The following is a 12,876-nucleotide window of genomic DNA, read 5'->3' on the forward strand; positions in this document are numbered from 1 at the left end:
AGGAAAAACTAACCCATTCAGAGAGTGCCAGTTCTGAGTTGAGGCTGTTTCGAACTTGTAACCAGAGAAAAACCCCTTTGTGGAGTTTGAAGGACTGACTCCTATTAGATCCCTTGTTGGAGTTGGGAGGTGATCTCTGGTAAGCTTATTAGCATGTGTGTTCTTTTATTGGTTTTAATGTTTTCCCTATAATGCTTTTACCTTAAGAATAAATGTGCTTGCCTAGAAAGGGCTGTGGGGTAACTCAACTGCTGGCGACTACTCTGTTCAGAAGCCTTCAAAGAGACAGCAAAGCACAAGCTGTTTAGGCCGTCTGGCTTGCTGGGAGTGTCGTAGTGCAGGTAGGGAACGGTGCAGCCTGGAAAAATCCTGGTCAGGAGGGACAGGGATGTGGGTCTCTGCCCAAGAAAGGTGATGGCTGATGAGCTAGGAGCCTAAAGGGGGTGCCTTTGGTGGACCCCAAGCGGGAAATACAAGTGCAGTTGTCCTGAGCTGTGACAGTCATGTCTCATGTTGCAGGCATTCAAAGAGATGCTTGGGGATAGGTAATTTGGTACATGGCAGGCAGAAAAACCAGTTGGAGGTATCCTGAAGAAAGAATTATTGCATTAGTACAGTGGTATACTGTACAGTATGAAGTAGAAAGCAGCTCTGCCCTCCATACACCTTAATTATGAAATAGGGGAAGTTTGATGTTTTATGTTCTTGGGGCTACAGCTCTGTCTGGATGAGTGAGAGTTGGGAGGCTGGAAGGACCATCAAAAAGCTGTGCTAACAGCAAGAAAGGAAAGACTCTTTTACAAAGAAGATAATATTAAATATAGACATTTGGTTTTAAATGTGAATGCTTGCATTGTCCATCAGCTATTGTCCAGGGAAGTAAAAAGTTTAGCATTGATCTGAATAGAGCTAAAGCCCAACTCATTACAAACTGCTTATGAATCTGTCCTTCTGGGAAACTACAAGTCTAGAGAGATAAGATACTTTGATTTCAGGCATTCAGATCAACACATAACTAAATTAGTGGCAGTGACTCCATTCATCAACATTAAGAGAAGCACACGAGCATACTAGGGCTCTCAAGCAATTAAAAAAATTAATCGCGATTCTAATAATAGAATACCATTTATTTAAATATTTTAGGATGTTTTCTACATTTTCAAATATATTGATTTCAATTACAAAACAGAATAAAAAGTGTACAGTGCTCACTTTATATTTAATTTTGATTACAAATATTTACACTGTAAAAAACAAAAGAAATAGTATTTTTCAAATCGCCATTACAAGTACTGTAGTGCAGTCTCTTTACCATGAAAGTTGAACTTACAAATGTAGAATTATGTACAAAAAATTTAATTCAAAAATAAAACAATGTAAAACTTTAGAGCCCACAAGTCCACTCAGTCCTACTTCTTGATCAGCCAATTGCTCAGACAAACAAGTTTGTATACATTTGCAGGAGATAATGCTGCCCACTTCTTGTTTACGATGTCACCTGAAAGTGAGAACAGGTGTTCTGATGGCACTGTTGTAGCTGGCGTCATAAGATATTTATGTGCCAGATGTGCTAAAGATTCATATGTCCCTTCATGCTTCAACCACCATTCCAGAGGACATGCATCTATGCTGATGACTGACACATGTTCATTTTCATTATCTGAGTCAGATGCTACCAGCAGAAGGTTGATTTTCTTTTTTTGTGCTTCAGGTTCTGAAGTTTCTGCATCAGTTTTTGCTCTTTTAAGACTTCTGAAAGAGTGCTCCACACCTTGTTCCTCTCAGATTTTGGAAGGCGCTTCAGATTCTTAAACCTTGGGTCAAGTGCTGTAGCTATCTTTAGAAATCTTGCATTGGTACCTTCTTTGCGTTTTGTCGAATCTGCAGTGAAAGTGTTCTTAAAATGAACAACATGTGCTGGGTCATCATCCGAGACTGCTAGAACATGAAATATATGGCAGAATGCAGGTAAAACAGAGCAGGAGACATACAATTCTCCCGAAGGAGTTCAGTCGCAAATTTAATTAACATATTTTTAATGAGCGCCATCAGCATGGAAGCATGTCCTCTGAATGGTGGCCGAAGCATGAAGGGGCATAAGAATGTTTAGCATATCTGGCACGGAAATACCTTGCAATGTCAGCTACAAAAGTGCCATGCAAACGCCTGTTCTCACTTTCAGGTGACATTGTAAATAAGAAGTGGGCAACATTATCTCTTGTAAATGTAAACAAACTTGTTTCTCTTAGCAATTGGCTGAATAAGAAGTAGGACTGAGTGGACTTTAGGCTCTAAACTTTTACATTTTTTTAGTGCAGTTATGTAACAAAAAATAATCTACATTTGTAAATTGCACTTTCACAATAAAGAGATGGCACTACAGTACTTGTATGAGGTGAATTGAAAAAATATTATTTATTTTATCATTTTTACAGTGCAAATATTTGTAATAAAAATAATATAAAGTGAGCACTGTACACTTTGTATTCTGTGCTGTAATTGAAATAAATATATCTGAAAATGTAGAAAACATCCATAAACATTTTTAATACATTTCAATTGGTATTCTATTGTTTAACAGCACAATTAAAACGGCGAATAATCAAGATTAATTTTTTTAATCGCAATTAATTTTGCTAAATTTTGGAGGACTTATGGATTGCCTGGTCATCTTATTTCCATGACGCATTAAAGAAAATGAGAACTCTGATCATATGCTCCATAATGAATAGACATTTGCTATAGATTCCTCGGGATTTTACATTGAGGTGGAACACCTATATTGAAGCAGTCTTATCATGACCCCGTCTTTTCAATTATTTATAACTTTGGCAAACTTTTTAGGTTAAAATGGTCTTTGGTCTTTGCCTGAGATTGATTTTTTTTTTTTTGGGCGGGGCGGCAAAGCGTGAGTAAAATGAGTTCTTTTATTTCTAAAGAGAATATTGAAAAATAGGTAACTTGCTAATGTTACATTATTTCCCAATCAGGCATCTTTAATATTGCCAGTTCTAAACTTTTGGGTGCTCAACTTTGAAACCAAAGATGTAGGAATCATTCAGGGAAATTCTATGGCCTGTGTTATGCACAGGGTCAATCTAGATAAAAATGGTCCCTGATGGTCTTAAAATCTATGAAAAGTAGAGTTACTTTAATGTAGATTTTGTATGTAAATGTAATTTTTATGTCACAATATTAATCAAAGGTGGGAACTTACTTTAAAGGTGGAAATGTCCCATATCCCTAAACAATAACTTCTACAGAGAAGAATGTAGGCTAAGTGGAATTCTAAGACTTCTGATATCATTCTGATATACACCTCTACCCCAATATAATGCTGTCCTCGGGAGCCAAAAAATCTTACCGCGTTATAGATGAAACCGCGTTATATCGAACTTGCTTTGATCCACCGGAGTGCGCAGCCCCGCCACCCCGGAGCGCTGCTTTACTGCATTATATCTGAATTCGTGTTATATCGGGTCGCGTTATATCAGGGTAGAGGTGTATTACAACACAATTCATTTGGAGAACCTGTATCTCTTGCACACAGGAGCATGTAACTAAAGGCAAGCTTCTTATATTCTTATCCATTCTTTGGTAACTTAGCAAATTTCTACTTTGTGCAACTTGCTTTTCTATGACTTTCTTGATAAGACTGTTACTAGAGTACAAAATCTTCAGAATACATCAACTCTTATCTTAACTTGTAAAGGTTGCAGAAGCGGGATATTATTACTGTGTTGGCCAGTCCTCTTTGGCCAGGATTTTCTAGCATTTTAATTTTAGCTTTCAAATCCTAGCATGGTCTTGCTTTCTCTTATCTCTGAGCTCCTCTCTCTCTCTCTCTCTCCAGACATTCTTGTCTACTGTGCTCTAGCGACATACAACCTAAGGCTGTTTTACAATTATAGATATATAGCTCAAGGATTTTTTTTTGTTACTCTGGAACACTTTCCCTGGTGTATTTTTGGATGTGTTCAAGTTTGCATTAAATAGTGACCTCTTTTCATGGGCTTTAAACTGATTTGTGTTTTATTGTATTGTAGTTATTTGGAGGTGGGTGAGGATTTTAAATAATGTTTAGTTCCAGGCTTTTCCCCCTCTCTTTGTCAAATCCCTCCTAAAGACCCACTTCTTCTGGGAGGTCCAGAAACAGCAAAAGTAAAATAACTCTCAGCTCCTCCTTCCTTTAGGTCTCTCTCTGTCCTGTCTTAGGATCCTTAGGCCATCTGTATGCCTGTTTTGTACAGCACCACATGTACCTTCAGCACTTCAGTAATATTTGGGGACGCTTACATTACGATAGGCAATTATAAAAATGTCACTTGCAGTTGCTGCTGTGCTAAGCTATTGTTTTATTCCTCTCAGATTTCCCCCAAACATACTCATTCAACCAGGTAGGCAGCGCTTTAAATAACCCAGTAACACTGAATTTGAAGCAATATGAACTACTGTCAAAAAATTGCTACCTGCTCCTGTGTTCTTAGCCACATGCTTCAAAATCTTTGGATCAGGAAAGCAATATGGCACCACTTAGAATTTAGACATTAAGTTTAAGTGGGAAAAATAGTTTGTGACTTAAGAAATCAAGTAAAAGTGAAATGAGACATTCTCCTCTTGGAAAACATAAACTGGCTGAAGAAAATCACAACTGCTTTTAAGTAAGCTTGCATCAAAATAGCTTTTTGGGTGTGCTGATTGAAAGTAAACTGTAAATGACATTAATGGGTTAAAATAATAATGTGTGCCCAGTTTTACTTTGCTTCCTTCCCACTAATGCTGCTTGAAATTGCTCTGGTGGGAAGGTGATTCCGCTTGACCTTTGTCCAGCGGGATATTATTGAGGCAAACAACCACCTAGTAAGTTTTACATATAAGAACAGCCTCTGCTGTTTATACTTGCTGGGATAAAAAGGTTATTTATCTCTATGCTTCAGGGCATAAACTAATCACCAATGGGGATCAGGAAGAAATTATCCCTTCCATCTTGAGTATAGCATTACATAAGTAGGGGCATCCATGGATATTTTGCATCTCCCTATGCAATATACAGCCCTAGCAGAGTTGGAGACAGGATACCACATGAGTTGGGCCATTGATCAAGTCTGATGCTCCAAGAGGTAGAGTGCTGGTTAATATGGTCCATCTTTGAAACATGGACACTTTCATTTTCAATGATGATTCATCTACACAAAGTCCTTTTCCACTGAGACTTTCATTCTTGCCAATGAAAATATCAAAACCTGAATAAGTCTGCTAACTGCTGCTGAGCGTTCCCGATATCTAGAGATCACCTCCTGTTCTGCTGATCTTTATGGAATGGGAAATAGAACAATTACAGCTCAGCCCATGTCTGCAAAAAAAAAAAAAAATGGTTAAAGTCCAAATTTGAGCCAAATCTAGAAGCCCATAGTCGTTACTTGGGCAACACTCCCATTGAAATGAGTGAAGGTTTTGGGTAAGGACAGAATAAAAGCTAAATTGGGAATTCAGCATTTGGCCCGTTAATTGCAGCCATTCTCCGTAGAACCCTACCAATATAAATGCTTACCCCAAGATTGATTTTTACGTCCCTTCTCCTCTCACCATCTTTTTAGAATCACCAATAAAATAGATACCTTATGCCAAATTAATTACAGCTCTAAATTAATTGGCTTCAGCCCATACATACTGCATTATCGCTTGGAAGCCCAGATATGTAGTTCAGCAGCCCCACGCTTTATTTTTTTCAAGCCAGAGTATGTTCACCTGGGTATGTGGCGAGTCAGCTAACTTCGTCCTCCAGCATCATTTCCTGAAAGAGAAGCAACATGGGTTTTAATTGATTTGATTAAATAATAAATGATACATTCTCGTATCTCGACCTAGGCAACATTTCCAGCCCATAAATCTAGGGCTAGGAAAGGAAGAGCTTTTAAACAGTGTATAAATTGCAGTAATTCCTCCACCCAAGGCACTGTTGTACAACAATGTTACATTATTAGTTGCTGTCTTCTAGTACTGAACAGGGAACTTTAATAGAATAACTAAAACATTGTTATCCCTTAAAGCTACTGTGTCTCCATCCTTGCTTCACTGTAGACCGTTTTGTACAGGAGATTTCCCCAGCCCCTCACTATTTGGCTTCCTGCTACAGATAGGAAGAAACCTTCTCACAGTGCTTAGTAAGGGAGAATCTCTCAGTTTCATAGCTAGGCTTGTGCCTTTGTTATGTCAGGGAGCTGTCTTACAACTTTTATTTCCTTACATGATTGCACATGTCTGTCTCTCTTCCCTCACAGCCTTTTAAATAGATCCCCCTCCGCGGAAGCTAACCCTGCCCGGGGAGACCCGCCCCTGCGGCAGCTAACCCCGCCCGGTGAGCCCCCCCCCCGCGGCAGCTAACCCCGCCTGGGGAGCCCGCCCCAGCTCACCTCGGCTCCGCCTCCTCCGCTGAGCACGCCGGTGCCGCTCTAATTCTCCTCCCCTCCCAGGCTTGCGGCGCTGATTGGAGGAGACTTAGAGCGGGGGCTGTGTGCTCAGCGGAGGAGGCAGAGTGGAGGTGATCTGGGGTGGGGAGCGGTTCCCCTGTGCGCCCCCCCCCATTACTGCGGGCGGCCCTCCCCACGCCTTCCCCCGCCCCAGTTCACCTCCACTCCACCTCCTCGCCTGAGCGGGCTTTTAGGCGCCCCCAACCACTAGGCGCCCTAAGCGGCTGCCTAGTTTGCCTAAATGGTTGCACTGGCCCTGCTTCAGGGGGTTGTCAAGTATTTGAATCTTCTGACTTTCGTTTCTGCACTGCATTGTGATGATGAGTCTAAAGCATATAAACCAATAAACTGTGAACATTTCCCTCAAATAGAGCAGCTTCTTTCTAATGCTGGTATAAGGTTTCCCTTTTTTATATGGCATTTGCTTTCAAGCTTAGCTCCACTGCTGCCCGTCATAAGTTCCCCTTTAACTTGGTAGCTCTGGCATTTGCACATGCCTCAGCACCATAACCATTAAATATCTGGCTGCCTTTGGCAACCTTCTTCTCAGTCTTTGTAATGCATTTGGCCCTGCTTTCTTAGATACCTCCTGTTTGAAAGCCTGTACCTCCAAAACCAGCCATGTACCAAGGGAACTCTGTATTGGTCAATGTGTTGTTACTTTACAGGACAGATACTCGGAAATTCCAAGAATTTCCCCCCTATATCTTTTAAGCAGATCATGACCTTGTATTTCATTTGATTGTGCTTTCCCTCCAGTAATCTTTTATTCTTAACACTGATATCTTGCCATTCACAGATGATGGGAAGTTGTCCTTGGAGGAGTTCCAGGCTTTTTTTTCAGATGGGACTCTTAATGAAGAAGAACTTGAACAGCTCTTTCATACTATTGACTCAGACAACACCAGGTAAGCATATGAATCTGTGTCGATTTCTTTCCCGCTGACATAGATTTTAGGATTCTTGGTGTGCAACTATTAAAGTTTTGCTTCTTAAAAGATCTAAACACGTGCAAAGTGTACTGTGATGGATTTCCTCTGCCAGCCTAGAGGGGCTTCATTTCTTCAGGGTTTTACCTCCCATGGTGAAGACCATTAGGGCTCCTTGTTCTCCTGGTATAAGTTCAACACACTTCCTGAAGCACAGTCTCTTTTATGAAGATCTCTGAAATTATACATTTTGAATAATAGGGACAATCAGATAACCTTTTGATTTTTCCATTGCTTCTAGAAAGCTTCGCTACGGCTATCTAATCTAGCTATCCTGATCTGTCTGTGAGTTTCTAATGCAGCTGTTATTAGAATCATAGGCCTGGAAGGGACCTTGAGAGGTCATCTAGTCCAGTCCCCTGAACTCATTGAAAGACTAAGTATTATCTAGACCATCCCTGACAGGTGTTTGTCCAACCTGCTCTTAAAAATCCCCAATGATGGAGATTCCAGAACCTCCCTAGGCAATTTATTCCAGTGCTTAACTACTCTGACAGTTAGGAAGTTTTTCCTAATGTCCAACCTAACCTCCCTTGCTGCAATTTAAGCCCATTGCTTCTTGTCCTAGCCTCAGAGGTTAAGAAAAACAATTTTTCTCCCTCCTCCTTGTAACAGCCTTTTATGTACTTGAAAACTGTTATCATGTCCCCTCTGTCTTCTCTTTTCCAGACTAAACAAACCCAATTTTTTCAATCTTCCCTCATAGGTCATGTTTTCTAGACCTTTAGTCATTTTTCTTGTTCTTCTCTGGACTCTCTCTAATTTGTCCACATCCTTCCTGAAATGTGGTGCCCAAAACTGGACACAATACTCCAGTTGAGGACTAATCAGCGCAGAGTAGAGTGGAAGAATTACTTCTCGTGTCTTGCTTACAACACTTCTGCTAATACATCCCAGTGTTACACTGTTGACTCATATTTAGCTTGTGGTCCACTATGACCCCCAAATCCCTTTCCACAGTACTCCCTCCTAGGCAGTCATTTCCCATTTTGTATTGTATTCCCAGATTGTTCCTTCCTAAGTGGAGTACTTTGCATTTGTTCTTATTGAATTTCATCCTATTTACTTCAGACCATTTCTCCAGTTTGTCCAGATCATTTTGAATTATAATCCTATCCTGCAAAGCACTTGCAACCCCTCCCAGCTTGGTATTGTCTGCAAACTTTATAAGTGTACTCTCTATGCCATTATCTAAATCAGTGGTTCTTAAACTTTTGTACTGGTGACCCCTTTCTCATGGCAAGCATATGAGTGCGTCCCCCCTTATAAATTAAAAGCACATTTTAATATATTTAACACCATTATAAATGCTGGAGGCAAAGCGGGGTTTGGGGTGGAGGTTGACAGCTCATGACCCCCATGTAATAACCTCACGACCCCCTGAGGGGTCCCAACCCCCAGTTTGAGAACCCCTGATCTAAATCATTGATGAAGATACTGAACAGAACCAGACCCAGAACTGATCCCTGCGGGACCCCACTCGTTATGTCCTTCCAGCATGACTGTGAACCACTGATAATTACTCTCTGGGAATGGTTTTCTAACCAGTTTTGCACCCACCTTATAGTAGTTCCATCTAGGTTGCATTTACCTATTTTGTTTATGAGAAGGTCATGCGAGACAGTATCAAAAGCTTTACTAAAGTCAAGATATACCACATCTACCGCTTCCCCCCATCCACAAGGCTTGTTACCCTGTCAAAGAAAGCTATCAAGTTGGTTTGACACAATTTGTTCTTGACAAATCCATGCTGACTGTTACTTATCACCTTATTATCTTCTAGATGTTTACAAATTGATTCCCTAATTATTTGCTCCATTATCTTTCTGAGTACATAAATTAAGCTGACTGGTCTGTAATTCCCTGGGTTGTCCTTATTTCCCTTTTTATAGATTGGCACTATATTTGTCCTTTTCCAGTCTTATGGACTCTCTCCCATCTTCCATGACTTCAAAGATAGTTGCTAATGGCTCAGTCAGCTCCTTGAGTATTCTAGGATGCATTTCATCAGGCCCTGGTGACTTGAAGACATCTAATTTGTAAAAGTAATTTTTAACTTGTTCTTTCCCTATTCTCTACTCTACCATTTCATGATCACTTTCCCCTAAGCTGCCTTCCACTTTCAAATTCTCAACTAGTTTCTCCCTATTTGTCAAAATCAAATCTAGAACAGCCTTGTAGGATCTAGTTGTTATACAAATAAAGGATGGCATCATTTGTAATCTTGTCTTTACAGCACTAAATCTTGCCATGTCACTTTCACTTCAACTGTGTCTGTTTCATCTCAGTACGGTTGCTCCCATTACATTATGACCCTAAAGCCCCAGCACTGATAACTCCAGCACATTGAAAGAACCCCCTTTATGCAGGGTGAAATTCACCCCAGTGAATCCCACTTAAAGCCCCTCAAGTAGAGCTACTGCATCTCAGCATTTCTGAAATCAGGCAGGTGCTTCCATATGGATTTAAGAGCTTAATTTTAGGCTCTTGTTTTTGAAAAGCTTGGCCTATAATATTGTACCTCTATAAAGGAGGCTCCCTCCTGCAGGAGAGTACATTCTTGTGTAAGGGACAGTGAAGTTGAGCAGAGTCACATAGGCCTCCTGAGGTGCAGGTTCCCAAGGATGCTGATGGTTGGCTGTATCTTGAAATATTCCTCACTTTCCTTAGGTGGACTTTGAGTTTCCTGATTACCAGGAGGCAATCTGGAGGAGATGCAGTATGGAAAACTAGCCGAATTCTGATCATGACACAGATGCTGCATTTAAGGGGACTTTAGGTTCCAGCTCTTTGAATCTCTAGTGAGTGTCTGTACTCCGGAAAATATAAGGTAGAATTGTGCAAGAAGGCTGGGAGGGAGGCCGCAGTCTCATCAAAACAGTTGGTGGTTCTGGCAAGCTATTTCACTTGAATTTGATACCAGGTTTGAAATTGCATCTGGGTGGATAATGAGGTTTAGATAGAATTCAGGGTTTGGATTTGTCTTTGGCAGCATTTGGGTCCTGCAATCACCAATTCAGCTTAAAATAATCTATTTAAGCCATGCAGTAGCCCTATGAAGTAGGTGAGTGTGTATTACTATCCCCCTTTCACCGATGGCAAAACTAAGAAAATTGATGGAGTGGAGTCCAGACCCTCTCTGTGTAACTTCAGAATAGCTCCATTGACGTCTCTGGGAATTGCTCAGGCAAGTAAAGTTACTCATGAGCTTAGTGTTTTCAGGCTCAAACCTTATTTGTTTGACAAGGTTTCAGTTTAGGAAATCTGGGCATGTTGTCATTAAAGGCATGTGTAGTCTTTAAAGATCCTATGAATTTTTTTTAACATGAATTGGGTTAGTGATCCTGATGGCCAAACTCTAAATTAGCTATTTGCATTCTGCCGACCCCACTTCCCCCTTTTGGTTTCAGCTGATTGTATTCTTCACTTTCTGTACTGAAGTTGTATGTTGTGAACTATTGAACAGCTGCCATGCTCCTCTTCAGAGGTGGTTGTCTTATGGTGAAGGCATTGCCTGGGCCACTTGAGCTCAACTCATTTCTTATCCACTGTTTTTATGGTCCACAAATTGCACAAGTGTCTTTTCAGGGTTGAATGTTCATAGGCTCTGCTGTGCTATCAAATTAAAATCGCAAACTCGTTTGCCTCCAATGTGTTCTTCCCAGAATGTGATTTCAGAGCTTTTTGACTGTTGTTAACATCTGTCCATTAACACTCTCCTACTGCATTTTCCTTGGATGGGATTTGAAGTGTTTATGAACTTTCTGATGACAAGCATCTGGTACAGGCATCATCCTGGGCCAATACATGATATTAATACACCTGTGCTCAACTCCTTGGCGCCAGCTTTTTTGGTGTGACATTGCCAACCAGAGCCACTGCACAAGGCAGTGGAACACTGAAAGATTTCTCCTGGGAGTTTTCTTTTCCGTTTCCAAGAGGAGTTAGTCTCCAAAAGACTGAGGTTTTATGCTCTTAAAAAAAATTAAAATGAAACCCAGCTTTGAGTCGTATTCCAATGTCATTTAATTCCTTTAGGGATAACAAGCCTGCCCAAATTAAGAGATGAAAAAGGAATCCCATTTAAAGTAAAAAGTCTCATGGTAAGGCTTTAAAAACAATAATATGGTTCATTAATGCTGCGTTAAGTGGGATCTTCCTGAGGCAGACCCAGGTTCTGGAAGCTGAAATATAATACACTAATATATTAAGCTATGTAGGAGAGAGAATACACCTCTACCTCGATATAACGCTGTCCTCGGGAGCCAAAAAATCTTACCGCGTTATAGGTGAAACTGCGTTATATTGAACTTGCTTTGATCCGCCAGAGTGTGCAGCCCCTCCCCCTCCCCCCCGGAGCGCTGCTTTACCGCGTTATATCCAAATTCGTGTTATATCGGGTCATGAGGTAGAGGTGTAGTTAACTTTTCGATGCCAGGATTTAGGAGTTTCTTTTGTGACACTCTATGGTTCAGAATGAATCAGTGTCAAAACCCCACTACAGCTCACCTGCTAATATTTTTGTAAGTGCTTTGATGTGTATGTTAGTATGTTTTTTCTGATATACTTTAGAAGGCTGCCCTCTCCATTATGCTTCTATCCTGTCAGCAGTTTTTAATATGCTGGTGGAACGTTTTAAAGTAATGCTGCTCATTCATGCCCCGTTAGTGTCTGTATTCTTACTAAACTATGCTAGTGCCAAAATATCCGAGAGAAATCTCAGAATCAGTCTTGGGTAGGCATCCTGAAGACTTGTTTGCAAGCAAAACCAATGAGTGACTTCTTGTAATAAAGTTACCCTAATGTTTGCATAATTGTTTGCCCCAGTAAATCACTTCAGGATGAGAAATGCAAAAAGACCAGAGGAGCTTTGTGGACTTTGTTGTATAATTTGCTAAAGGAATTTTGTGGATCTTACTGCTAAAATAACTACTGAGTTAATCAATCTCTTCTAAGTTTTCTTTTTAAATAGACAAAGCATTATTACCAATACATGTCTGCAACTTATATTTGTAGTGAATGAGCTCCAGTTCTTGACATAAGCTAACTGGAAACACAACCCAATGGAAGGTCTGTGGTTTGAAGGCTTAAAGGATCAGACTCTTAATTTTACACCATAAAAATATTGGCTTTTCCTTAATTAGTAGGGCTGGATAAAGTGGTTAGGAAATGGTAAGAATTGACCTGAACCTTTACTGCAGAACTCAGACCAAATCCAAGTTTTGTTTTCTGTAGTTTGAAAAAATTTATCTAAAGGAAGTAAAAATACCAAAATACCTTGAGTGGCCCTTCTGGATTGTCTGGTAGGGTAGTAATACATCTTGGAAAGAATTAAAATACCAATGTGAAGGATAGTGTGGGAGTCATGGGATAAAAAGAACAGCACATTCAAAATCTGGATTGTAGCCAAAATCAGA

The 12,876-nt window shown here is 40.3% G+C and overlaps 1 protein-coding gene across 1 annotated transcript in view; it reads left to right on the forward strand.

The window, feature by feature from the left end:
• The window catches only part of NECAB2 (N-terminal EF-hand calcium binding protein 2), a 310,753-nt gene that overhangs the window by 80,271 nt on the left and 217,606 nt on the right, over positions 1–12,876 (forward strand). The window contains exon 3 of the mRNA XM_065416826.1: positions 7,270–7,378. Coding sequence (XP_065272898.1) covers positions 7,270–7,378 — 109 coding nt within the window. The remainder of the gene's footprint in view (positions 1–7,269; positions 7,379–12,876) is intronic.

Source organism: Emys orbicularis, chromosome 14 (genome assembly GCF_028017835.1).
Source record: "Emys orbicularis isolate rEmyOrb1 chromosome 14, rEmyOrb1.hap1, whole genome shotgun sequence".
Lineage (NCBI taxonomy): Eukaryota > Metazoa > Chordata > Testudines > Emydidae > Emys > Emys orbicularis.